Source organism: Gambusia affinis, linkage group LG05 (genome assembly GCF_019740435.1).
Source record: "Gambusia affinis linkage group LG05, SWU_Gaff_1.0, whole genome shotgun sequence".
Taxonomy (NCBI): Eukaryota; Metazoa; Chordata; class Actinopteri; order Cyprinodontiformes; family Poeciliidae; genus Gambusia; species Gambusia affinis.
In genome coordinates this window covers 13,426,142-13,452,991 of record NC_057872.1, presented here as the reverse complement: position 1 = coordinate 13,452,991, position 26,850 = coordinate 13,426,142, and the positions used below count along the sequence as shown (strand labels likewise).

Genomic DNA, 26,850 nt, shown 5'->3' with positions numbered 1-26,850 from the left:
CGTTTGCATTTGCAAAAAAAACAACATATCCCATGATTCCCGCGTGCGCGTCTCTTGTCCGACGTAACGTCGCGCGCTCTGCATCTGCTCCGCGGTGGCTTTGTGAGAACCGACGCAGAGATGTTTGGGCTGTCGAGTCGGGCCAGGTAACGTATATCTACATCCTGCTCAGTCATTACAGGCCGAGCATGTGTTTATGAAACAGGAAGAAGAGCTTAATGAGTGTATGTTTATCATCTATGGAGAGGCGGAGATTTACATCCTGATTTTGTCCCAAACATGTGAATTAGGCTAACCGGGCCATTGTTACCTCAGTATCGGATGCGATTGCAACGAGTTTATTCATGAAGGCTCTTAGCATGCTAAAACTGCTAAAGCAAAAACAAACAAACAAAAAAAGATTTTAAAGTCTTCACGTTTTACCAGCGTCCACCAGCTGCCCTACGTACCTACCAGTACGCTATTGTTATTCAAATGGTTTAAGCCCAGTATCCCAGCTGTCTCCCAGTGGATAAAGCAGCCCCTTGATTTTTAATCAGAGTGTAATTATTGCTGTGCATACATGCTAATGCATTTTGTACCTTTTTGTAGTTAGGAAAAAAGGAAGTGATTTCACTGTTGCATGTGAGACACTGAAGCAGAGAGCCATGCAGAGTTCACCAGAGGATTACACTGAATCCAGCCCAGTGGTCATGTCTGCTGCAGAGCATCAACAGGACGCAGAGGCTCAACCGACCCAAAGTAAATCGGGTGATCGAGAGGAGAAGGACAAACCAGATGCCCCTTCTCAGACCACCACCACACCTACAAGTATGAGCTTAACTCCTCCACTGGATAAGGAGCCTGGTGTCCAGTCACAAGCAGAGTCCAGGGAAAATGTTGGAAAGACAAATACAGACCCTACTGCAAAGCCCTGTGCCCCACCAGGACCAGCTGCTGAGAGTGACGGGCAGGGAGTTAAAAAACAAGGCAAAGGTTCAAACAATGGGAGGAGATATGTTTCTTCCAAGAAGGCCATGATAGATCCCCTGAAGATGGACATGGCACAGTCAGAGGATGACCCTCTCACATGTGAGTACTTCACTTACTTATTTACTACACACTTGTGGGCACTTAAACTTACAAAGCTTTGTTGAATCCAGCGGTGATGCAGGTTTTGATTCAGTCAGAGTTCCACTTAATATCAGTTCATCAATTAAAGAATTATAAATAGTAGTAACTCTAAAACGACTCTGTTTTACCTGCACATTTTTAGAATACAAAGTGTTTTCTTATTTCTCTGCTGGTGGACTTTCACTTTAGAAATCTTTCTACTTTCTTTGGACCAGGACTTTATGCAATGCATTTCTGAACATGGTTTTCTGAAATTAAATTATATTCTTAAAGGAGCTGCATGTCAAAACAGGCAAACCTAATTTAAAGAACTTTTATAAAACTTTTAAGTAATACTGTTTGTAAATAAAGAATAAAGACAGTTAAAGCCATACCTTCAGTTTAAATTGTAACCTGTTTAAAAACTTCTATTCAGAATCAATAAAATATATACTTTTTTTATTTTTCATTAGATACTGTCAGTTCTACCTGTTTTTTGTAGTTAGAATAATCATCAGTAGATTGACATACTAAATAATCCTTTAATCAGAGCCATGATGTTCACCAACAGCGACAGAATATTTTGTCATGAAACACAATTTTATTTTTTTTCTATGAAGTCACTTAATCACATTAACAGATTATTTAGGTGATTTAAAAAAAAATTGTTCATCTTGAAGTGAATAGTATATTGTTTGCCACTTGCTAAAAGAAGAAAAACAGTAGATACGAAAGGATATTTTGTGAATTTTTATGGTTTTGTATTTCTTTAACGTTTTTTGTTCTCCCAATGGACACCTGGGTTCTCTCCAGTTTCTCCAATTTCTTACCTCAGCCCAAAAACATGACCTGTAGGTTTATTCAGGGGTTCTTTTTTAGGTTGTTTTTTTTTCTCACTTTTATTAGATATTCAATAATTATTACAATCATTTAGCATTATTACTACCTCATGGCTTCTGATTGTAGTTGACCCATGAGTCCTCAGGGATTTTTGCAACAATCCAGTCGGCCCACAGGATGGTTCCTTTTGTCTTTTTCTTGTCAGAAACATGTCCATTTCACACTTGCTATGCCAGCTTGAGGAGCAAAGCAGTTTGATAAATTTGACTGGCAGTGAATTAGTAAGGCGAGCATGGTAAAAAACAAACAAACAAACACATTCAAATAACATATTTTAATAATAATAATGTATGCTTTAAAACATTTATTAGATTTATGTATTTATTAATTTTCTAATCTTCTGAGACTATTCCTTACGCCTCCTAGTGGGCCCCACTTTGAAAAACACTGAATTAGTTTGTCTTTATTTTGCCCTGTGCCCTTTGGCAACCTGTCCAGGGTATATTCGGCCTCTCTCTCTATAGGCAAGAGAATTGAAAAGGCTTAAAATACTGACACATGTTAAACTTCTGAATCTCCTCTGTTATTTTTCTGCAGCATCTCAGCTCTCTCTGCATTGCATAGAGTGCCATATAATCTTCAGCGACCTCAAAGGCAAAGAACGTCACATGAAGCACAGTCACCCTGCTGAGTACGAGCAGTGCATCCTGAGGAATTCGCTTTTTGCCTGTTATGTTTGCGACCGCCACTTCACAAACTCAACAGAGCTCATGGCCCACCAGAAGGCCCACCCAGACAAGAAACCCTTCAAGTGTCCGATCTGCAGTCAGTCCTTTAAGAAGTCATCAGAGCTAACGGCCCATAAAAAGATTCATTTTGGTCAGGATGGGTATGCCTGCAAGGACTGTGGTAAGTCTTGCAAGACGCTGACATTGTTAAAGTATCATCAGCGCAAGCACTCAGGAGAGAAGCCTTATGTTTGCAAGGATTGTGGAAAGAGATTCCCCTTATCCAAAGCTCTGCAAAAGCACGTTGACTCACATTCCTTAGATGGAGCTGAAGGGGTTGAAGTGGATACAGTGTCGACTCCAGCAACGAAAGCAAACAAAGCTGATGGTAGGAAGCCTCTTTGTGACTCAAACATGTTTTTATTACACATTTTAAAGTCTAAATATATAGATTGATGGATTGTAATTTTCTGACTCATTAATTAAATGCCTCCTAATTTCTTATCCACCTGTAGATGCTTCTCCCAGGGTTTACGTTTGTTCTGTGTGCAAGGCCACTTTCAAGAGTCTCAAAACACGGCAGCAGCATCTGATAACAAAGCACAAATTTGATGGAATTACTAACCCATTTCGAGCTGGGCTACAAAATACCCCTCTCATAAGTCCAATATCTATTTCCCAACCAGCGCTATTGCAAGTGGAACCCCACGGACCTCTGCAAAAAGTCGACGCCAATATCGACACTGAGCAGATTCGGAGACTTATTGAATCGTTGGGAAATGTGCAGAAAGTGAATCAAGTTGTTATACTGGGGCAGGTGCCACCAAATGCCCCACCACTGCAGGTGCAGCAGGTGTCAGACCCTGCAGCGACGGTTGATTTGAATCTGGGCCCACCACAGATAGATTTTGCTGGACTGAAACCAGCAGGATCTAAGACACTTCAACTGGACACTTTAGTCAGCCCACTGGATCAAACAATTATACTGGAGCCTATTACTCCAGAAGGACAACTGGACAACCCCTCCTTCTCAGAACTGGGCTCCCATGTAGCTGCAGAAGAACACGTAGAGTTGACACTCATTCCAGCTGAACAAACTGAAAGACTCGAAGAACAAGCAGTGCATCAGAACCTTCAACAGCCTGAAATTAGTCCAATGAACTATGACCCCAGTGTTTGTCCGAATGAGGTAGCTGATCTCAAGGAAAACCTTGAACAAACGTTCATTTTAGAACTTACCCCTGCTTTAATGCCAGCTGCGGAGCTCAAACGGTCTCAAAATGAACCACAAAATGAGGTTATTTCCTCTTCTTTGGTTCAAAGCACCGAGCAGGAAACTCCTGATCTGGCTTTAAGTGACCCTGTAGAAGATGCAAAAGAGACCAAGATACCAGTCCCACCACTCACACCCACAGTTGAGTTGGAACTTACATCAACACACCCAGAGGAACAGGACTTGTCTTCTTGCCCTTCTGCTCCACCAGAAACACTCATACAAGCACCAAGTGAATCTGAAGCCAAGGAAAGTACAGATTCAGATACAGAAAAAGTAGGTCTAGATCAGATGCCTGCTATTAATGAAAAGATGAAAGGAAAGGGTGAACAGGATGTTTGTGAAAAATGTCCAGCAGAAGACAAGAGCGGCTTGTCTACAGACCCTCAAGTAGAAGCTCAGTCAAAATTAGAGACCAAAGAGGACCAGCAGAAATCAGAGTTACCTGTGAGCGTCATGTCAGCCCAAGAGTTAGTGAAGGTGCGGAAAAGAAAACCTGCTAGGACCTTTTTCTTTCAAGGATATATGCATGACCTGGTTGGATCCATATACAGGGACGATTTTCACATTGATAACAAACCTGCAAAGCGTCAGCGGACTAAAAAGTCTTGTCTTGTTGTCAAATTTGGTCCACAAGGTAAGGCCAAGAAAACCAAAAAACAGAAGAAGCCGGAACAAGAACAACCACCGATACAGGACAATTTGATGAAAAGTAAAACATCTCCTAAAAAACTTCCAGAGAAAGTACAGAAAGTACAAACTCCGAAGAAGACCGGAAAGGGGAAAAAGGATAAGACTGAAAATATGTCTTCAGGAAGTGACACAAAATCGCCTTCAATTCATACTACACAGGTGAAACAAATCAAAGACGATGCCAAGAAAAATAAAATGAAAAAACAAAAAGAAACCAAGGAAGATGTAGTACATATCAGTAAGCAGAAACCTGTATCTATGCTTAATAAAAAAAAAGCAGCGAAAATATTACAAAAAGATCAACCTAAGAATCCAAAGGAAGTGAAGGGAAAGAAAAACTTAACAAAAGCACAAAAAGTCAAAAAAGCAGAAGCCACTGATTCAAACATCAATCAAGACTCTCTTCTTTTACTGAAAGGTCACAAGCAGCCTCAACTAAAAGTGTACAAGTTAGACACTTTAAAGGCATCGGGCCCGACTCAGGAGGATTCACCCCATGATTCGCAGTCCACAGATATTTCCAAAGCAGGTGAGAAGAAAAAAGGTGCAAGATCCCAGAAAAACCAGAAGGGTCTGTCCCTGTTGTCGTCACTACAAGCTACACGTCAGCAACCGCAAATAGTACCCACCAAGCCAAAGACCACCAGAAAGCGTAAAGCATCTTTAAATGTTGAAGCTGAAGGCGTGATTACTTCAAAGCGTGCCTTAGAATGTAAGGACTGTGGGGAGAAATTCAGCGAAGTTGCTTCACTTCAAAAGCACAAGACGACAGCACACATCATCGAGAGTCCTGGCCTCACCTACACCAATGGAAATATTTTTGAGGGTGTCTCTGGATTTGATCTTTACCGGCTTCCTAAAGAGCATAGTGGGGTGGTTAGGGTAATGAATGCTCCCACAGACTGGGATACTGAGACCGAAATGGGAGAGATGACGTTGGAAGATCGTGATCGAGGTGTCTCCTTTCCAGCTTTAATTCCGTCTCCTTCCCTACAAATCCCACCTCAGGATGTTGAAATCGGTATCCATGAACACAACGTTGAAAGTAAAATTGGGACAGAAGATCACTTCTGTACCTCTTCTGAACTCCAGTCTTCATCTGATGAACCCAATAATACAGAGACTCAATTGAATGTGACAACTGAAGCCTCTTTCCCTACCTCAACTGAGCCAAAAGGTTCTAACCCTGAAGAACCAATGGCAGCAGAAGAAGATACACAAGAAGATTCCAGGAAGAACCTCAACTTCCAAGCTAAGGTCCAAGGAATAGCAGATGAGGATATCAAGGAGGATGTACTTCTAGAGGTAGATTTGGTCACTGTTGGAGAGCAGGAGGAGAAAGACGATGCTGATCCCCAAAATGAATCCAACAGAGTCTACAAGTCAAAGAGTGAGATCACTGGCAAAAATCACAAGCGAGTTGGTAATGAGACAAGAGAATTCAGTCTAACCTGTCAGACTGTGTCTTGTTCTACCCATCGGCCAGAGGTCAAAGAAGAGGAGGAGGAAACACTGGTTCAGAGGAGAAAAGAGGCAGTGAAAGACATTGCTGTGACAGACCAGAGCAGAAAAGGAGAACTTCTCAAAAGTGATTTGATCTCAAAGACAAGTTCAGGACTGGAGCAAGAGCACGAACCAAATGAATGCTGGATAGTTTATGAAAAACAACTACTTCCCTCTGGTTTGGAAACAGCTGACCAAGAGATTAGCACAAAGACGCAACCCAGTCCTGGGATGAAGACCATCAAAGATACACCACCTGTGGCATCTTTGCCTTCTGTTCATGCAACAGTTGAAGAATCATCGGAAGAAGCTGCTGCGTTGGAGCTGAGGTCCCTTACCACTGGTGTTGACGAGGTTATGAATCAAAGACGGTTGCAGGGAGAAGAGGAAAGGGAGAGTGACCAGTCTCCTGGCATCATCCTGGAAAGGGTAATTTCCTCTAAGCAAGGACCAACAACTGACAGGGAGATGAGCTCGGGAAGAAACAGTCAATCACAGGTGACTTTTGTTTCTTGTACCCTTAGAAAAAAAAAAGATTGAATCTTAATTGGGGTTATAAAGCAATATTTGTTTTTATACCAGGCTACGGGTGGGATTGCTGGGAACGAGGTTCAAGTTCCTGAAGGCCATGAGATCAAAGTTGAAGAGAACAGCTCAGACACTATGTTAGTTGGACCCGCCTGTCAAAACAGACAGAGTACCACCGTTGTGCAGCCAAAGCACCATCAAGACCTAAGAAGCATCCTGGTGAAAGAGGAAAGCAACGCTGTGGTGAACGATACCCTGAGCCTGCAAGGCAGTAGACATATGCGATGGAATATTGAACCAGTAAACAGTGAAATCACAGACATCCCATGTAAGTACCAAAGAGCCAGCATTATATTTCATAAAGTGTCAATAAGAACACAACCGTAAACCACAGAATGAGAAGCCAAAGAGTGTCTTCTTTTTTTTTTTCTTTTTTTTTTTTTTTTTAGAAATCTGGGAGCATGAAATTTGAAACAAATTTACATATTTAAAATATTTTTTTGTTGGATATACTCAATCCCTTTAGATTTAAGATATTTACAGATTAAATATATTGATATTGACAGCTAAAACCTGCTTAATCTGATCAGTTATAATAGATGTTTATCTATTTATCTATTACTGCTTAATTAATTCAAAGCCAAACACATTATCTTATTTCTATTGACTTGCAGACTTGTAGGATGAGGCTTCTGTGCAAAGCAAGATCACTTAACTTGGCATCCTCCTAACTCAGATATGAGCGTTACCAGGCTCTTTACTTCTAAGAAAAACAGAACAGAATTAAAAACAGACATAGAGAAAGATACGTCTAGTTTACAATTGAACTGTGGTGAAGGTAACAAGGATTAGTGAGCACAGTTGTGAGAAGTGGAACGATAATATATTTGGATTTTCATTTTCAGTAACAGAGGATGGGGAAACAACAAAGGACATTAGTGTCACTCCGGACTTCAATTCCAACCAGTGCATCTTTTACCCGGTAAAGGAGGAGGAGAGGGAGGTCTTACTGGGGGCCACTCAAACCATTACAGAAAGCTCAACCCCTGAAGGGTCTGCCATTGCAAATTCGTCAGACTATCAGAGTGCAGATTGTAATGCACGTGAGTATCTGCCTTAGCTCTTTTCACATTAATCCTTTTACATAATTTTTTATTTTAATCTTAAACCTGATTAAGTAGATGAAAGAAGATCATCACCACCGAGCCATCAAGAGTCGGTATTTCCAGGTCTCCCATCAGAACCAAGTGTTGGTGACTTAACAGATGGGCACGGTTTGTTAAACATTAGTTTGAGTTGATTGTTCGTTTAATTAGAATTTTTTAACATAATATACTCTTTGATCTTTCAGCTGCTTCAGAGTCTGAGTTGCAGAATCCATCAGGTCTCCGAGACTTTCTCCTCCAGAGTCCTGATGACGAAGACACGAGTGGTTTTGAATTATCTGAGCCTCAACTGGACAAGGAAGCAGAAATTTTGGCTTACTTCAACAAGAACCAAACAAGCACCAACCAGCTGCCTCATCAGTCCTATTCAAAGTACAGTTGGACTTTTTTAAAATTATTTTAAACTGGAGCACAATCAGGATTTCTCCTGAATGTTTTAGTTTTGGCTTATTATTTATATCTGTCAGGAACAGGTTTTACACAACAGACAGAAGAATAATCACTTTTTTTTCACTTTTTCTTTCCAGGATTTTGCCAAATTCAGCAAGCCATCTTCAAGCACCACATAATGACCACAGGACAGAAAAGCCTATAGATTACTTCTCTGGATATTTTAGTTGGGATACGTGGGTAGAAATTGCAAGTTGTACAAATAAACTTTCCAAGATGTCAAATCCTGTGACATGCAGAGAGGTTGCACGCTTCGTTGGGATCCACATTGCAATGGGAACCTTAAAGGTCTGTATATTTTCAAAACTTTCTCAATGACTGGAGGATCTGTCAAATACTGTACAATAAAGAATGATGTTTATTTGCTCTGTTGTTACTTTTCAGTTTCCCAGTGCGAGGCTCTACTGGGAAGACCTAACGAAGGTCTCATTGATAGCTGAAGCCATGCCACTGAACCGATTCCTCGACCTGTCTCGTATGTTGAAACTTTGTTCTTTAAACGAACCAAAAGAAAATGTTACAGTTCGGCAGCTGGGTGATGCACCCCGAAGCAGTCAAAATTTATTTTCTGGTCATGGTGACAGTCGGAGCTCAGCAGAGCCAAACAGCTCACAGATAGATGCTGATCCACTGTGGAAGGTTCGTTCATTATTGTATCGCTTCAACGAAGGATGCCGGTCGCTGAAGCAGCCAGGGGATTATGCCATAGACCAATACCCAGTGGCTCTGACTGGGAAACTTCACAACAACAGGCCTTCTCTCCAATGCACTACATTGATTGGGATTAATGGTGCAATCACACACTTGGATCTTGAACTAGCTCTTGCTAAAAACCAAGACACAGTCGAAAAGATGGCCCCCAAAGGGAGTACGTTGTTCCTCTGTAAACAGGAACTCTCCACCCCTGCCATTCTGGAGCGCCTTTTAGCTGCTGGGATCCATGGAGCCGGCAGGGTGGAAGGAGCGCGGGGACATATTGGGGATGAGTTTGTGAGCTCTGACGGGAAGTTAATGCTGCGCAGAACACATTGTGGCTTCATGCTTTCTACTGCAGGCAATGGCCAAAGGAACATGGTCTCACTCATAGACAGCTTTGAAAAGGCCCAGACGTCAGCTCGTCTCAGCAGAGATTTGCTAAATCTGTATTCTACTCCACTCACAGTCTCTTTGCCTACCTGTTGGCCTCAAGCGGTCCTGTGGCACCTCATAGATGCAGCCCTGGTGAACTCCTGGCTCCAGTACCGGCAGGATTACAGATCATCATCTGCCCCAATGACGTTTATGGCCTTCAGACTGGATGTGTCTAAGGCTTTGATTCTCTCCAGCGGGTTGGACACCCAGGACTCAATTCCTCCACAGCCTCCTGAGGAGGACACTCACCATGCAACAAGTGAAACGCCCAGTCCGGGTCTACTGGAGGAGAGTCCTCTGCCAGACTTAACCACCCGGTATGATGGTACTGGCCACTGGCCGGAGCAGCTTGTAGAGGGGGAAGGAGGAAGGTGTCGCTTTGGGGACTGCCAGAGAACATCCCGAGTGCTGTGCCTTAAGTGCTGCGTCTTTCTTTGCATCTCCCGCAACCACAACTGCTTTCTGAATTTTCATAATCAAGAGGGCTTGGGAGAGGAGCAGTAAAACTGTGTTTTTAAATAATTGCTTTCTGATTTAGAATGTAAATGTTTTTATGAAGTATGTGAAAACCGCTCCTTTACTCTTACATTTTTTACATGATGACTTTTACTGGCAGTGCCATGACTTTGTTGTACTGATGCAATGCAGTTGAAACAACTACTTTGTCAGGGCTTGTTAACTCACTGAACAGATGTAAATAGAATTTTTCCTTTAACCAATCACTGTGTTGCTAAATACTGTTACCAGGAATGTTTTATTGTTTTTGTCATATATTTTTACATGATTCAGTTTTAGGTCCATGATAAAGTTTTCCATTCCGTAAATTTCTGTGTTATTTATTCAAAATAATAATAATAATAATAAAAAAAAAAAACAGTGGCGTGAAAAAGCCTGTCCTTTTTTATATAACAGTGCCCCAAGTGGAGGAGTTCAAGTGTCTCAGAATCTTGCTCACGAATGAGGGAAGAAAGGAGGGGGAGATTGACAGGCGGATTGGTGCAGCATCTGCCGTCAAGCAGGCACTGTACCGGTCCATCGTGGTGAAGAGAGAGCTGAGTCAAAAAGCGAAGCTCTCGATTTACCGGTCAATCTACGTTCCCACCCTCATCTATGGTCATGAGCTCTGGGTCATGACCGAAAGAACAAGATCTCGGATACAAGCGGCCAAAATGGATTTTCTCCGTAGGGTGTCTGGGCTCTCTCTTAGAGATAGGGTGAGAAGCTCAGTCATCCGGGAGTAGAGATGCTGCTCCTTCACGTCGAGAGGAGCCAGTTGAGGTGGCTCAAGCATCTGGTCAGGATGCCTCCTGGACGCCTCCCTGGTGAGGTGTTCCAGGCACGTCCCACCAGGAGGAGGCCCCGGGGAAGACCCAGGACACGCTGGAGGGACGATGTCTCAGCTGGCCTGGGAACGCCTTGGGATTCCGCCAGAGGAGCTGGAACAAGTGGCTGGGGAGAGGGAAGTCTGGGCCTCCCTTCTGAAGCTGCTACCCCTGCGACCCGACCCCAGATAAAGGGAAGAAAATGAATGGATGGATGGATCTATTTAATTTTAAGAAATGTTCATCTCGCAAAGATACTATTCATCTATTTTCTGTACACCCTTGTCCTTTAGAGAGGTCGGAAGGGGTACTGGTGCCTATCTCCTGCTAACGTTCCGGGCAGGAGTCTGACAGGTTGCCAGTCTGTCGCAGGGCAACACAGAAACAGACAGGACACACAACCATGCACACACACACTCACACCTAGGGAGAATTTAGAGAGACCAATTAACATAACAGTCATGTTTTTGGACTGTGAGAGGAAGCTGGAGTGCCCGGAGAGAACCCACGCATACACAGGGAGAACATGCAAACTCCATGCAGAAAGACCCCAGGCCAGGAATCGAACCCAGGACCTTCTTGCTGTAAGGCAACAGCTCTACCAACTGCACCACATAGATACTAATTTTACAATATTAATAAAGAAATTATGCAAATCCTTAAGTCGTAATAGTTTGTCATATTTATTAGCTACATTAAGTTACCCCAATCATACATATAGGTGCCCTGCTTAATTTGAATTACATTGAGTGAAAGCCTTGAAATGTCCTTCAAAATGCTATGTAACTATATCTTCTCAATATTTATAAAATTTGTTAATTTAGTCACATTAGATTCTAACTTAATCTTTTTCATAAATTAGTCATTAATTGGACTTTCATTACACTTCATATCAATGTGTGTTATATTAGTACCAAACTGATAAATGTCCAAATATGTGATAGGAAGAAAAAACATGATTTCACTTTGACAGCATATTTTACCAGAAGCCCTATCAGTTCTAACATAGTTAGCCATATTGCATTTTGGGGTTGATGAAAAACATTTTTCTTTGTCTTCCTACTAATTTTCTACCTTCCAACTTGTAAATGATAACCTCAACTAGTGTAGTTTTGTTATGCATTGTGTGAGATGAGGTTGAACTTGTTCAATGAAACACTTGTTGCCACTGTGCAAATTCAAATAAGCCCATTTACAAAACCAGAATTATCATCGCTAGATGCATTTTTTGCGTTCAAAATCGTATAGATTATATTGAAACTGAATATAAGTAGGGCTGTGTCTTTCTGTCTGTGTGTATAAAAAGTTTTTAAAAAATCAGGTTCGTCTTTTGAGATATGTTGGGTCACGTGATTTAGATCAACCATAGAATAACAATGTATAGAAACACTTCTAATTTTCAAATTTGCAGCGTCTAATCTGCCAAAGTCGCTTTTGTGTGCATTAGTTAAATTTATTGTTTAATAAATCACTGTTACTAATCAATTCTATAATAAAAAAGTATACAAATAGAACGTGTTGTAAGTAACAAAAGCATAATTTTTATTTTTAGTGTTGCGTATTATTGTGCTGATAATTCAGACTCGTGATTATCAGCGCCATAATTTAAGATCGTCTATGTTTTGACACTTTATTATTATTATTTTCCCAATCTGAAACAAACTGACCCCACCGAAGAGTCCAAGCGGCAGCCATCTTGGCTGTCCCCATCACCACCAACAACGCCGCACAGGAGGAAACGCTCGATCTATGTGTTGTATTTCTATGGTCAACTCTCTCAGTCAAACTAGCTTCAAAAAGCGGTTCGAGGTAACGTCCCCTTGTTTTTAGCATAATTATATTATTAATATATTAGTTATGGTTTACTGTATTTACTCAATGCGCTTCGAATTGGTTATCAACCTATAAATGGTGTGTAAAATATAATTTTGAATTTAGTGCGGGAACAGACACGAAGTCTGTGGTTCTTTTTTGAATGGTAGGAGTGTTGTTAGCGCTAACTAGCTGCCATTAACCCGCTCAACTAGTCTGCTACTTTGTTTCTACCATTCGTTACATCCAGACACATACATTAAAGGAAAAATAACTGGTAACTGGTTGGGTTCATTTTGCCACCTGGATACAGGTTCAGATTTGAATCATGTAGTTTTTATTATGTCGCAATGTTGCAAACTGGCATGAAGCTAGTTAGCATAGCTGGCGGCCTCAGTGTTACGTTCAACGTCAGCTCCAGCTACAACTTAAGAGGTTGTTTTGGCTTAAATAAATATCAGAGTACACGTTTTGTGGAGTTTTTAGACATGTTATTTGGAGGTTTTTTTTTTTTTGCCTTTTACATTCTTAATATAATTAGTGGGTTTTTTTCATATTGTATATTCATATTGTTTCATATTTATTCAGCATTTCTGTTTGTCTTTATGGCACTATGTTGTTGACGAAACTAAGGTGCTTTTGCACGTAGTATTTGAATCTGAAGAATTAAGTGGATTTTTTTGCACATTGTTTTGAATCTTCAGTTGTCTTTTGTGTGAATCCGGCAAGGTTGTGTCGCAGCTGTGTCGTAGAATGGACTCAGACATTTTGAACATAGAGGACATAGTGTTGGGACGGGGCTTGCCAGAACCACCACCACCCGTACCTCCCCATGAAAAGCCAGCAGAGCCATACAAACCCGTCATTCTGAACGGACCCCCGGCTCCTTCGGTCCAGTCCTGTAAGTGCTTCAGGGGGCCCAGTTTGAAGAGAGTTACTAGCATGAACAGAACCCTAACCGAGTCTGTGTGTGCTCTTTCAGACCAGCATGAAAACCTGCAGTGCTTCCAGTGCTTCATCACCTTCTGCAACGCCAAAGCAAAGGAGAGGCACATGAAGAAGAGCCACAGGGAGGAGTACAAACAGCAGCTTCAGCAGGTACATTTAACTAGGAATAATTTGTCCATTGTCATATTTGACTTGTCGTGGTTGAGGAAATGCATCTCAAAGGTTCAGTGTTTTAAAACATTTTGCTATCTTAAAATTTGATTTAATCACATAACCTATTTATACTACCAACAGTTAGTTCCCCCCTTTTCAGTGTAATTTAAGATGTTTATTTGGCTTGGGGAGTTAAAAGGAAGTGAGTTTTAACTTGTGTGTCTCTATATTCAATCACTGCACAGGGAAACACACTGTTTACGTGCTACGTGTGTGACCGCACATTTCTGTCATCTGAGGAATTAACGCAGCATCAGCCGACACACAGTAACGACGACAAGCCTTTCAAATGCGCTCACTGCAAGGAGAGCTTTAAAACGTTCTCCGAGGTAAGATTTTTTTTTTTTTTTTTATTGCTTAAACAAATTTCTCAAATGTGAAATTTGGAAGCATTTAAAATGTTGCTATTGAGTGCTGTGGTGGCACAGAGGCAAAACAATGTTACAAGGCGAAGTCTATTTTAATGGGAATTTTGTAGGATAGATGTTTTTGTGAAGAAAAACCTGAGCTTTAGCATCCCCTGATCTGCATAAAATCTCAGAACGCAGTAAGGTTTGTGATTGTAACATGACAATGTTTAAAATGTAGGTACTTGGGTGTAAAATTATTCTGCTTTGATCCTTTGCAGCTGACAACGCACAGAAGACAGGTGTGTCCAGAGAAGCTGCTGCTGTGTAAAGATTGCAGCCAGACCTTTCGCAGTCCTGGACTGCTGCGTGCCCACCGCCTGACCCAGCATCCACGCCCTGATGAGAACGCAGAGCAGCCCGAGGATCCATCCAAGCCTCATCGCTGTAAGAAGTGCGGCCAAGGATTTGAAGCGGAGTCTGAGCTGCAGGCGCACCAGGAGAAATACCCGGAAGGCCAACAGTGCAATGGCAGCGCTTCTCCTGTGAAGAAACGCGGTCGCCCGGCCAAAGCCGAAGACCCGGCCAGTTCTGAGAAAAAGGGAAAGCGGAAAAAGAAGGATGAGGCAGAGGTTTCCGAGGATGCGACGAAGGCCGCCGCCACGGCAGAGCCTGTGGTAGCTGCGGGAGAAGACAAAGGAAAAGCAGGTGGAGCGAAGCGAGGTCGTCCTCCTAAAGCAGCAGTGGCGGCATCGGAAACAGAAGACAAAAAAGGTGCAGAGGATGACAGTCCGGCAAAGGAGAAGAAACCAAAAGAAGACCCCGCTCCGCCTCTCCAGATTCCGTGCACAGAGTGTGACCTGACCTTCCCCGGTTTGGTTCAGCTGCGCGCTCACAAGAAGGAGAAACACACCCCACGGAAAGCCCATCCCTGCGAAGAATGTGAAGAGAGCTTCGCCCGTCCCGAGCAACTGGAAGCGCACACGTCACGGGCTCACGCCGTCGGCCGGTTGTCCTGTCCGACCTGCGGGAAGAGCTTCAGCCGGGAGCGCACCCTGCTGGCTCACCAGAAGAGCCACCCGGAGGAGAAGCCCGAAAACCCTGAAAAGTCAGGCTCCAATAGATAATTTAGACATAGTAGCCCGCAGAAAGTTTGTGGTTTTTCAGTAACGTAGTCATGAAATGTCCTTTTTTTTTTTTTTTTCCTTTGAAATTTGGTCGATACCACAGTTGAGATGTTTTAAACAAACTGGGAACGGTTTGGAAAATCAGGTTTTAGTCGGTTTTTACTTTGATTATGAGCCGCTGAAGATGGACACATCTCATGTTAACTAACCAAGTTTTAAACATCTATTACACTGTTTCCCATGAAACAGTTCAGTTGTATAAAGAAGCAAGTTTAATTCACTTTTTAAATGATTTTGTTTTTAGTTTGAAGTGTGTGTTTTTGAATTTATTTGACATTTTCGGTTGATTTACTCACTTTGTGAGGGTTTTTATTTGTAATGGTTTTTTTTCAGTCTTTATTTCCCCTGCCCTAACAAATACAAGTACATACTTTAAATAATTAGATATCTTGTAGAGATGCTGTCTGAACATTAGACTGTATTTTAAAAGAAATGTGTTATGTACAGTTTCTGTTTTCATTATTGCTTTTATTTTGCTTCTTACCTTTTAAATTAAATTTCAATGATGAAAAAAATTAATTCTGTGCTTTGCCTTGAAAGGATGGAGGCTGAACACTTAAGATCTAATCTACGGTGTTTGGCATCTGGGTGGTAAATAACCTTTATAATCCTGATTTTTCTTTTACTGGAAATTTCTACATCCTGTTTTTTACTTGTTAAAGTAATATTTCCTGTCTTAAAAAGCTCCAGATTCCCATAAGAAATTGTATATCATATTATTCACTTGGTTTCTCCTCACTGTGTCTGAACACTGCAAACATGTAATAAACAGGCTGTCCCAAAGGGAAGCCACTGATGAAATAATTATTTTTTTGGTCTCTTTGTTTTCAGTTCTCAGTTGGCAACACGCTGATCCATAAGAAGATGTACATTGAAAATATGGCTTTCATTTTGGTGTTTTGCATTATCAGTAGGGTTACTGATGCCGAGAGAAAACATTGAAAATGAAAGTGTGTGAACAGTTTTTGGCGAGGAGAGATTTTTATGTCTCGGAAGAGTTTGGATGTCTCTTGTCCAGAGCACAAAGATGTGCATTTATGAGCCTGTTTTATGACAATGCTCAACAAAGTACTGGACAAGGGGGCATCTTTTAATAGTGGCCTAGAAAAGGCAATTTTTTTCATATGGCAGCATAACTGAAGCTTACAATGATTTGTGTAGGTTTTGTAGTTTCATGTTTGTAGTTGCAGTCTTCCTGTCAGCCAAGAAACCTCTTTATTCTGCACTAAATCAGTCAAATGTGAGACGATCTGTCTGTCCTGCAGCAGAAGCTTTGGTTAAATTGGATCGTCTCGCTGCATGCAGTGGGGCAGACCTGGGACTGAATAAATATAAATTTGCATGACAAGTCAATAGGAATGGCTGCTGTTTGCACACTAACAAATTTTCCTGTGCACCCCAAGTGACTGATGACCAACCTTTGACTGACTGAGACAAGTGTAAAATATGATTTATTTATCTCTTCTAATACTTTATTGTTACATCTATTATCTGTAACATCTGTAATCCAAGTGTTACCTATATGGCTGTTGTATATAAATAAATTTTGTTTGACCGATTGATTAAAAAGCACAATATCATTGACTTGATAAACCTGAATTGATTTAGGATGCTTTCAGTGTGTAACATTTCTACAGCATGTGGGAAAAATACGTTTGGTTTCTTCAAAAATGTTGTTGAAAGTCTGTTTGCCCATCTATCTATATCAGACACTATCAGTGTGTGAACGCATGAAGTAACAGGAGGAGCTCACCGGGGAACTATTCAAATAAAACACAGCAAATGCAAATCTACAACACATTGCAAGCAGGAATGAAAACATTCAAGTTGCTTATTCAGCCCAGGGAAAGTCCTCGACCTGGTTGAATTGTGTGGCAGGGCCTTGAAAGAGTTGTGCATAGAGAATTGTCTGCAAATGTATAAACGTCTGTGCCAAAATTCCTCCATAATGATGAGAGACTGATAACATCACAGAAAATGACTGCTACAAGTTATTACCCGTGAAGGTGGTGCACCTGACTGATGAATCACAATGGCGGTAGCTATTTTCCTTGACAACTACGTACTGTATTGTGTATTGTCTCATTCACGGTTTTATCTGTGATGCGTTAATTAAATATAAATGTTAACTTTTATAATCAAATTATTTGCGTGCACTTGAAACTCATCATGAATAGTACCCAAGTGCTTCTTAGGTATTATTTTGTTCTTTAGACCTTCATATTGAAACTGTGATGCATTTTGTTTGTGATAAATCATGAACATTAAGTTAATATGCACCATTCTTACTTAACATTATGCAAACACGTTATACTTAACGCCTCTTTACGTTCTCCAAATCATATGAGATTTCAGCGACCAAAGTAGTAGTGTGAAAATGCTCAGAACCTGTAGTTTTCTAAGTAACTTTGATCCTGGTAGATAACAATAGATCATTTATCCACTTATTTCATAATCTAAAAACCTGGGTCTTGTTTAAGGATCACACACTGCTGCCATATTAAGTGGCAATAAATACATATTTAAAGGCAGTGCTTGCCTAAATGTTGAGATTCAGATTTATAGGGGTAAAATGATAACCATGTTTTTTCCCCACAACCATAATGAGCTTTAAAATTTGTGGAAGTACCCAATAAAATGTTGTTATTGTCAAAAATTAGAAAACCACTGATAGCTTTCCTAGTTTTTCATCACTAAATTATATTCCATATTACCACACAACGGTATTACTCCATTAACTTGTGCTTTTATGCATTTAAAACAAAAACCAGAACTGCAATACCACTCCAGGGCAGCAGGTGGGCCAGAGAACGCTATAATGCCTCCCTCCCCTCTTGTCACTGCTTCGTGCGTTTGCCTTTGTTGTCCTGGTCGCGGTTTACCATGGAGGCAGGTGAGAGCAGTCGGCGGACTATTTAGTTGCTATCGCTCTGCTTCCACGCCGTGCTGGCTACTTGTCTCGTTTTATGCTTTTTTCTTCTGGGCACAATATGTGTTCATTTTGGTTCGAAGAGCGCAAACATCGCATGTAAAGGCTGTGAGCGTACGCCGAACCACCACTATCACCATCATTATTCCTGCCAGGTGAGCCAGCGTACCAGTAAGGTGTGTCATAAAAGGAATTTCCGTTGGAAATAAATCCAATATTTAAAACGAAGAGGAGCCCGAGATGTTTAAACATGTTAAAGGCGAGTTTTAATCCAGACTCGTGAGGCTAATGAAACTAATGTGCTTGTTGTTTATAGGGAGTAATCAAACGCTCCTCTTGCCAGCAATGTCCACGGACTCCACCCGTGATATCCTGCTGGCAGATCCGGGATTTCTGGATGTCCCGTCTGAGAGGGACTCTCTATCAGGACGAAACCGGTCGGAAAAGCCTCTCCCACACTCTGCCGCCTCCATGGGAGACGTAAAGCAGAGGAGGCGGCTCAGAAGCGGACAAGAAGCAGTGAATGGGGCTGCTGCTCCTCCTGCGGGATCCACTAAAAGCGATCACCCGACGGAGGCCCCTCAGCTGGGGGCTGAGCCGGGGAAAGACGGACAAAAAGACCCCCAGGTGGAGAATGCAGATGCTCCACAGGAGGTGGAGGACGACTCGGATGACAGTGACGTGTCCGAGGTATTTGAGGAAGAGGAGTTTGATGAGGAAGAAGATGAGGAGGACGAGGAGGAGCTAAGCAACGGTAAGACTGGTTGAAGAAGGACCTATAGTGGATTTAATGACACATACTGCTATAAAAGAAAATCACTCTTGTTAACTCGTAAAACATGTACCGATCACATAATTTCTGACTGGTTATTGATTTTTATAAACCAATCTGCACCTGTCGATGCAGATCTTACTTTGTTTTCACTCCCTTTTAGAGCTATGAAACAAGGGGCCCTCTGGATATAGTTGAAAATTAATGATAAAGTGCTTAATATAAACCGCATCACTGAAAATAATTAAGGACAATCACCCAGTTTAAAGGTAAGGAAGAAATGATGGAACAGTCATACGGCTAGTATCACAAATTTAAAATTCTGTCTGTTACACAGCTCTGCAGTTAAAGAGGAAACCACTATGATATAAGTGACATGTTTCCAGGTTAGACCCGTGAGCGATTGAATTCAACCCCCCATTTTGCAGAGTAATCAAACCTTTACTTTAATGAAGAGACTTTATAAAATTTGCCAACATTTCCTAATCCAACATATCCTATGGCAGCTGTCATGCATCTCTTCAAAAAGATATCTTTTATCTTTGAAAAGATAAAATAACCTGAAGCTTTTACAGCTTCAGATTATTTGCTGATAAACTGCTTTTTTTGCTTCCTCCAAAATCGTTCAGTATTGAGTATTTCCAAATTTCACTTAAAGCTGTGACTATAGGGGCAGTATTATGTAAAATAGACTTTTTTTGAGCTTTGTGTTATAATGCTGTTCCCTCATCAAAAAAAAATACCTGATGTGTTGTGTCGATTCTTTCATGCATGTTTGAGAAATCCTCTAATTTCTATGACAACCATTCAGCTGTGCAAAATGCCGGGATGGACCTAGCACCGCCTTCTTGGCGCAGCTCCTCCTCAGAGCTGCAGTTTCCAAGCTCCTGAGACTCCACAATACAGATGTTACAGAAATCAGCGACTTCCCCACTCAGTTCTTTCAGAGTAGCCTGCAGCAATTAGCAGACACCTAGTGGAACTATGTATCTGCTGAGCTCATTGTATGAGCTTCTTCTCAGTGAAATGCTGGTAAAAATGTTAAGTGGCGTTTCAGAAAGAGCGGGAGTTTGTAAAGAGTGAGAGGCCCAATTTCATGGTGTTAAATTACAAAGTAAAAATTCTTTTAAGTCACATTTGATATGTATGTGTGTGTATATATATATATATATATATAGCGTTTTTTTTAACAACTTAAGGTAACAGTCACTTGATTGTGCTATAATATTGCACTATTAAATCAAGTTTATAAGCACCTGAGAAAAAATAATTTTCTCTAAAAAACACATTTGATTTGTTTATTATTCATCAGCTGCTCTCCTCTCTGTAATCCCCCTCAGAGCAGAGTACCTCTGGTGACCACCGCTGCAGCGTCTGCGGCCTCCAGCTGCCCTCCAAGTTTAAACTCCAGGACCACATGAACCTGCACACGGGAGCGCGTCCGTACTGCTGCGCCGAGTGCGGGAAGCGCTTCTGTCAGATCTACAACTACCGGCTCCACCTGCGCACGCACGCCAAGGCCAAACTGGAGCGCCACTGGTGTCGCATCTGTCTGACTGGCTTCTCCTCGCAGGAGGACCTGAAGCGGCACCTGTCCAGAACGCACTTCGAGGAGCAGTTCTACGAGTGCGACCTGTGCAAGCGCGTGTTTGCCTCGCTGAAGGAGTGCGAGAACCACGTCCAGCTGCACAAGTGCATGGTCAACATCGTATGCGAGACGTGCGGACGCAGCTTCCGCACCGAGAAGTCTCTGGCACGGCACAAGAAGAAGAGGTGCCTTCACAGCTTTAAGTGCACGGACTGCGGGGAGACGTTCGCCAAGAAGAACGCTCTGCTGAAGCACAGCTTCTCGCACCTCGGCTTGCTGCCATACACATGCATACGGTGCCGCTGCCACTTCCGGCTGGCCAAGTTGTACCGGCAACACAAGTGCGAGCCTGAGCGCATCCACTGTGTGGCGTGCCTGCGAGAGTTTCCCAGTCAGGAGGACTTCCAGCGGCACAAAAAGGACACTGGCTGCTGGGGGAATCAGGAGCCCAACCAGAAAACAGACGAGATCCGCTGTCTGGAGTGCGGCCAGAGGTTTGACACCTCGGACGAGCTGAAGAAGCACGCCGGCGCTCACCAGAGGGTGCTGAAGTGCGCGGAGTGCGGGAAGGGCTTTCGTTCGGCCTTGCTGTTGATGTCCCACATGGGCGGTCACGCCGGGCAGTCGCCCTGCTTCTGTCAGAGCTGCGGGCTGGGCTTCCCTCACCAGCAAAACTACGACATCCACCTCAAAACCTGCGGAAAGACTCCACCTTCTGCAGTAAGTGAACGACTTTTAAAGGATCAATCTGGTGTACCTGCATTGTTATCAGTTTTTGGCAATCGGGGTTTAAAAAGGAATTAAAATAATGTAACTCTTGTACATGTAGGACGTTCTTTTAATTATAATTTTATTCGTTAAGTTTTGGAAGAGAGGCTTTCAATTCTCGTCATTCAGATAGTAAAAGTTAAACCGTGATGCTCAAAAAAATAATTCTTTAAAACTGAAAAAGGGCAAAATATTACACCTTGTTTATTTTACCTAGATTCATAAATACAGCAGGTGAAATAAGTATATAACTCATTACCAGTTTTAATGAACGTACTTCTAAATCGGACATGAAATCCTCCCCAGATGTCTGTACCAACTCATCCAGAAAAAAAAAAATCTAACTGATATGCATGAACAGTGTTTAATACATAAAATGAAACAGGGAAAACAGTGAAACCCTTACTGAAATTTATTTAATACTTTTGCTAAAGTCTTTGTTGGAGGAACTAGAAATATTCACAGCCTAAGTGTGATTTTTCAACAACAATAGTTTTTAAATCCTAAGTCTGTGGGCTTCTTCTATGGACTTTAACCTTTAGTTTCTTCCTTTCATAGATTTTCTGCAGGATTGAGGTCATGTGACTGGCAGTGCCAACTTTTACTTTTTCTCTAAAACCAGTTTCACATAAACCCACTGCTGTCTGACTACTTGGCTTCTAGAATGTTACCTGTAAATATCCCTCTGTCATCCATCCATCTGGCCTCATTGCAACCTCAAACGTTAGTGTGGTTTATTAAGATTAACAAACCAACACAAAGCTTTGCAAAATCTATGAAAAATGATATTTGGTTTTAACAGAATTTGTTAAAAAAAAAGTGTTTGCAGCTCCCCTGAATTGAAACTTTGTAGAACCAGTTTTCGCACCAATAAACACCACACATTTTGCGAGTAGGAAACTGGCTCATTTTCAGAAATTGTTTCCTTTTTGGCACTCTATAATACTGACCAGGTTTGTTTAGTGCTTGACTCATATTTGTCAGCAGATTATTTTCCATGTGCCGTAAATTTCTGCTGCTCCTCTGTGGGCCTCCTGACTGGTTCTCTGTTGCCCAGCCTGTCAGTTTTTAGGTTGACCTTACCTGATTTGTAAGGGCAACTTATCGGGAACATTTTTAAAACTACGTGTCATTTTCCTTCCACTTAATAATTATGCACTGCTTTGTGCTAATCTATCACAAGAAATACTAATTACTATTAACAGAATAGAGTTCAAGGCATTTTTTGCGAGGTAAAGATCCATATGGGAAAAAAATAACACAGTGAAAAACTGTCCTTTGTTGGGCAATATCTAGTCATTTATACTCACTCGTGTCTTATGTTTTATATTTCCAGATTCCATATGGAGATTGTGGTTTAATGTGTCTTTTGTACAGTATCTGACTGTCTTGGAGTTTTCAGGACACAGTTTTAAAACCTGTGTTTTAATATGCTTCTGGTTTGCATTGGATACCAATAATAATAATAATAAAAAAGACTCATTAAAAATATGAGACAGCTTGGTGAGGTGTAGAGTATTAGAATATGAGAAAACAGGCCAGTTTTTTTTATTTATTTTTATTTGTGTTTGCTCAGCATGTTATGTTTTTATTATTGTAAACATTAAAACATCATCCTCATTTTTGACCACAAAAAGGAAAACTAAAAAATTAAAATTTCAAATTTATATTTTGACAGAAAAACAAATGGCTGAGTGTATTTTTTATTTTTTTTACTCTTAACTTGCACAGACCAACATGCCTCATAGAGACTTAAACAATTTAGCTTCTCTCCCTCATCACTGTGAGTGCTTTTTTTAAAAATTGATTTTGGTTTCCTTGTTGCAGAGCGTTCCTAAGAAACGTCACACCTCGAAGAGCTCGCTTCCTGGGAAAAAAGATCTAAAGAAAGGCACAAAACCAACCTCCGCATCCAACATAGCCCCTGGTTCTAACGTTGCCTCAAACAGCAACGCTGCGCCAGCGAAGGATCCCAGCAGTCCGAGGCTGCTCAGGACAGAGGCCCCGTCCTCCGACTCAGAGGGATTGTGGACACTAACTCTCGATGAGAAGCCGCCTCCCGGTATGAACCTGGTCGTTTTTCTCCCCGTCTGTCCAAGTCAAACGGACGGGCTGCCATCCGGGGTCCCACAGACACTACCAGTCGCCGCTGTTCAGGCTCTGCCTCAGGAGTCGCCTTTGTCACTGTCGAGCACCGAACTGCTGGGAGTGAGTGCTGCTGTCCGAGCGTCGCTCAAGCCCTGCCTGGAGTTGGTCACAGGCTTCCTGGGGCAGGAAACGGAAACGCCTTTGGATTTGTCCAAAAAGCTAACCATGCTTAAAGACGCTCCTTTTGTTTCGGTCAAGAGCGAGCCGAGCGAGTGTGAAATCTCAGCGCAGGCTAACAATTCAGAAAAGCGTGGGGAAAGACACGAAACGGAGGGGCAGCTGGACACGTGCGGCGGGGCGAAGAAATGCAAGCTGGAGCCTGCAGTTGACTCTCGTCTCGGTGCTTACACAGCATCACCTCCTCCTGGATTGGAGGTGAAGAAAGCTCCTCTCTCTCCTGGTCCCGGTGTTGATGTGTGGTCCTCCACATGCAGCCAGCTGATAGACTGTAAACTAGAGAAAAACATCAAAAGGGAAATGGACATTTAAAGCTCAGCCTGTGCTGATGCAACAGAGGTTAAAAAAAACCAAAACATTAAAAAATAAAAGAAAAATACTCACCCTGCAAAGAAAATGCATCGTATTTTGCAATAATTTTAGACAGGAATTATAAATGGCACTTATATTGTATTCCCAGTAGTAATAATGTGTGCACTTGAAATATTACATGAAGCAGGAAATTGATATCTATCATGCAGATTTATTATAACGACACATCTTATTTCTTACTATGATTCCTTCATTTTGTTGGGACTTTGAACAGAAATCTGGCAATAAATAGAAAAAAAAAACGGTGGCCTGTTTTCTGTTTAGAGTCAACAAGACATTCCACTGATGTGCATCTTTCTGTTTGAATGTGTATTCTGGATGAGATGTGTGGAGAGTATGCAGAGTTATGTTGAATTTCTGTCGGCGCCTGAAAACCTTGATTCTTTTACTGTACATTTGTGTGGGAAATCAAGATTTCCCAGTGTTTGTGTGTACTCTTATTTTATTTTTTACTGCAAATATTTCAGTATTTAAAATGTTACACATGGTACTGGTATTTGGCCAACTTGGGATTTACATTCTCTGTGTTATGTATAATTCAGTTGTGCTGTTTTTCAAAGGCGAATAAATATTTGTTTTTTTTTTAAGCGAGATCCCTTGTGTGTCGTGGAACGATCGGGTTTGTTCCCGCAAATACAGTCATGGATCCTGTCTGCTGATTTGTACACCATTCACAGGTGAGGTAATACACATTGAAGTCAGAGGAAAGACGGAAGCGTTTAAAGTTTTAATAAAGTGCCCACTGATTGGGGTCTACATGGTGGATAAAAGACAAGCTAAACCTGTGTTTCTGTGTCCTGTTTTGACAGGAATCCTTTTCTTCTGGCAATGTTCTTAAGATGACAGCAAGTTAATTTAGCGACAGACTTCCTGAAATCAAGTTCAAAGATATAACATGGTCTCTGGACGCTCTTTGTTCTTTAACTCAATTGAGTCTAGTTGGGTCCAGGGACGTACTGGTGACATGTCCAGTGTGGTTAGCTGTTCTTGACCACTAAACATTGGCGATGGCCACCAGTTCCCCCATGACTCTGCAATATTAATCAGTTTAGATGATCGATAGAGTCCAGCTAAGCGCTGATCTGTATTTTAAAGCAAAAATGACTTCTGTTTATGCAGGGACACATGAGGTTTAAAGCTGTAAGTCATCTGCATATACATAAGGCTATGATTGTAGTCTGTAATCTGTTGTGCTCCATAAGTCATGTTTAACTAATTGTTTGAAGAAAAATACTTCCATCCCAGCAGAAACCCTCAGACTGCCACATAGGATCTGGAGGACCTTGAATAAAAATCCACCTGGTTCCAGAACTGTAATCTGAAACAGTTTTCACAAGGAAAGCACACATCGGTACCAGACAGAAACACCTTGCTGTAATATTTGATTTTCCAGTTACCGGTAGTTAGGAAGAAATACAAGAATAAGTACAGACAACTGGTTCAGTCTTGTCCTCTTCATTATAGGAAATTGAATTTATCTTATAGTATGTGGCTAAGATTTATTTGTGAAGGTAGGATATCAGCTCATGGCTCTGCACTTCTGGTGTTCTTAAGAAACTGTTGTCTTAAGTCTCCTTCCCTTCCGCCTTTCTCCAGTTTAAATTTAAAGAATGTCCATCCATCCTGTGAAACATGGCGGTGACAGTATTAGGCTGTGGAGGTGATTGGTTTGAAGATGGATGGAGCTAAACAAGGGTCAACAACACTGAACCCCCCACACCCTGCAGCAAGAAGCTAAAAACTGGTAGTCAGAGTTTAAATGGAGCTCCTTAAATCAGAGCTTCTTGGACTATTGGTTGGAATACAGTAGTCCAAAATTCACACTTGAATTGGTTTAGTCTGTGTAAGATGTGAAATTTGATGTTAGGCCCTTTCAAAGCCGCATCATATCCACAGTAATGCTTAAAAAAATAGTATACTTTAATTTTGCACGTTTAGCGTGATAAAATGAAAAACAAAAAAGTCATATACTCTTTCGTGAAAAGTAGGCCTCCTCTATAACTGAAATGGAGGGATATATTTAGGCAAAATTTGTCCCGGCGACGTCTGCTAGGCATCACGTGTGTTTGCACGTGACTTATTAACCCGGAAATAGATTGTCTGACTGGGTGTGTTGATGTCAGGACAAAACGTGTGTTTACTTATTTTATTGTGGCTTTCGTTGTTTTGACACCGTAAAGGGGTAAAGCAGAGAGGTCCCTCCTTCGCCGGCGTTGTGAAGTATGGACAAAGACAAGAGCAGCGATAATGTGAGTAAGCTATTCGCTCAATAATACGGGTTGAAAGCTGCTTGTTTAAAGGCCTCGGTTAAAGAGGAAATCATGGTTCCAGCCGACGTCACGGCTCTTTTTGCTCTTTATTTACGTGCCGCAGCATGGCCAGTGCTCCTGGATGGAGATGCACCAGTACATCAGTGATCTTCTCTCATCTGGAAACCAGTCCAAAAACTCGCCAGATGTGAGAAACGCAGCATGGGGGACGACAGCTGTTGCTGTTGCTGCTGGTGCTCCTTTCGGACTCAAAGCTTCCTCGCTGCAACCCCTTCAGCCTCTGCAGACAGTCCAGGAGAGGAGAGAGGCGGCCCCGGGCAGACCGGTCCACGCGGGGGCAGCACACAGGAGGGGAGAGGCCAGAGACAGAGCAGAAGGTGGCATCAAATGTGGCAGGCTGTTTTAGCATACAATCAAACCAGCCTACTATCCCGAGAATTTTATGAATGTGAAAATATCCCACATTAAGAAATTTAAAAAAAGTTGATTTTTTTTTTTGGTCTAGTAAATAATTTAGCTATATGTTAAAAATTTATGCCGCCATATTCCCAAAACTTTAGGAAAAGAAACAGGCCCACAGCATGACAGTTTCT

General features: G+C 41.7%; 4 protein-coding genes across 8 annotated transcripts in view; all 4 read left to right on the top strand.

The window, feature by feature from the left end:
* The first annotated feature begins 62 nt into the window (after nt 1-62).
* On the top strand, nt 63-10,293 carry LOC122830839. The gene is made up of 10 exons (XM_044116551.1): nt 63-146; nt 592-1,071; nt 2,530-3,048; nt 3,176-6,627; nt 6,712-6,985; nt 7,563-7,760; nt 7,839-7,931; nt 8,009-8,195; nt 8,351-8,561; nt 8,658-10,293. Exons 2-10 carry the CDS (start codon nt 648-650, stop codon nt 9,906-9,908), a joined length of 6,609 nt encoding a protein of 2,202 aa, XP_043972486.1. The 5' UTR covers nt 63-146; nt 592-647; the 3' UTR covers nt 9,909-10,293.
* Nucleotides 10,294-12,406: 2,113 nt separating this feature from the next.
* Nucleotides 12,407-16,037, top strand: znf576.2 (zinc finger protein 576, tandem duplicate 2). Of its 3 annotated transcripts, none has more exons than XM_044116119.1 (5): nt 12,407-12,535; nt 13,268-13,439; nt 13,521-13,636; nt 13,885-14,028; nt 14,328-16,037. In XM_044116119.1, exons 1-5 carry the CDS (start codon nt 12,476-12,478, stop codon nt 15,171-15,173), a joined length of 1,338 nt encoding a protein of 445 aa, XP_043972054.1. In that variant the 5' UTR covers nt 12,407-12,475; the 3' UTR covers nt 15,174-16,037. The 3 variants fall into 3 exon arrangements, with proteins under 3 accessions (XP_043972054.1, XP_043972055.1, XP_043972057.1); XM_044116120.1 differs by having other exon boundaries at nt 12,435-12,535; nt 13,264-13,439; XM_044116122.1 differs by lacking the exon at nt 12,407-12,535 and adding an exon at nt 12,616-12,637 and having other exon boundaries at nt 13,264-13,439.
* A 2,042-nt stretch (nt 16,038-18,079) lies between these two features.
* Nucleotides 18,080-24,570, top strand: wu:fe05a04 (zinc finger protein 354C). 2 transcript variants are annotated; one of them, XM_044116148.1, is made up of 4 exons: nt 18,080-18,317; nt 18,479-18,916; nt 20,275-21,242; nt 23,118-24,570. In XM_044116148.1, the coding sequence occupies exons 2-4, from the start codon at nt 18,508-18,510 to the stop codon at nt 23,925-23,927; spliced, it is 2,187 nt and encodes a 728-aa protein (XP_043972083.1). In that variant the 5' UTR covers nt 18,080-18,317; nt 18,479-18,507; the 3' UTR covers nt 23,928-24,570. The 2 variants fall into 2 exon arrangements, with proteins under 2 accessions (XP_043972083.1, XP_043972084.1); XM_044116149.1 differs by having other exon boundaries at nt 18,080-18,338.
* A 1,487-nt stretch (nt 24,571-26,057) lies between these two features.
* The window catches only part of LOC122830639 (glucocorticoid modulatory element-binding protein 1-like), a 32,503-nt gene continuing 31,710 nt past the window's right edge, over nt 26,058-26,850 (top strand). For both annotated transcript variants that reach the window (XR_006370566.1, XR_006370565.1), the window contains exons 1-2: nt 26,058-26,236; nt 26,361-26,634. The gene's annotated coding sequence lies outside the window, so the exon portion shown is untranslated. The remainder of the gene's footprint in view (nt 26,237-26,360; nt 26,635-26,850) is intronic.

Bases quoted from the DNA above. Each gene is read 5' to 3' on its own strand.
- LOC122830839 (XM_044116551.1), top strand. From the start codon at position 648: ATGCAGAGTTCACCAGAGGATTACACTGAATCCAGCCCAGTGGTCATG. The intron at 1,072-2,529 runs GTGAGTACTTCA...ATTTTTCTGCAG, and splicing joins AGAGGATGACCCTCTCACAT to CATCTCAGCTCTCTCTGCAT. The intron at 6,628-6,711 runs GTGACTTTTGTT...TTTTTATACCAG, and splicing joins GAAGAAACAGTCAATCACAG to GCTACGGGTGGGATTGCTGG.
- znf576.2 (XM_044116119.1), top strand. From the start codon at position 12,476: ATGTGTTGTATTTCTATGGTCAACTCTCTCAGTCAAACTAGCTTCAAA. The intron at 12,536-13,267 runs GTAACGTCCCCT...GAATCCGGCAAG, and splicing joins GCTTCAAAAAGCGGTTCGAG to GTTGTGTCGCAGCTGTGTCG. The intron at 14,029-14,327 runs GTAAGATTTTTT...GATCCTTTGCAG, and splicing joins GCTTTAAAACGTTCTCCGAG to CTGACAACGCACAGAAGACA.
- wu:fe05a04 (XM_044116148.1), top strand. From the start codon at position 18,508: ATGTCCACGGACTCCACCCGTGATATCCTGCTGGCAGATCCGGGATTT. The intron at 18,917-20,274 runs GTAAGACTGGTT...AATCCCCCTCAG, and splicing joins CGAGGAGGAGCTAAGCAACG to AGCAGAGTACCTCTGGTGAC. The intron at 21,243-23,117 runs GTAAGTGAACGA...TCCTTGTTGCAG, and splicing joins GAAAGACTCCACCTTCTGCA to AGCGTTCCTAAGAAACGTCA.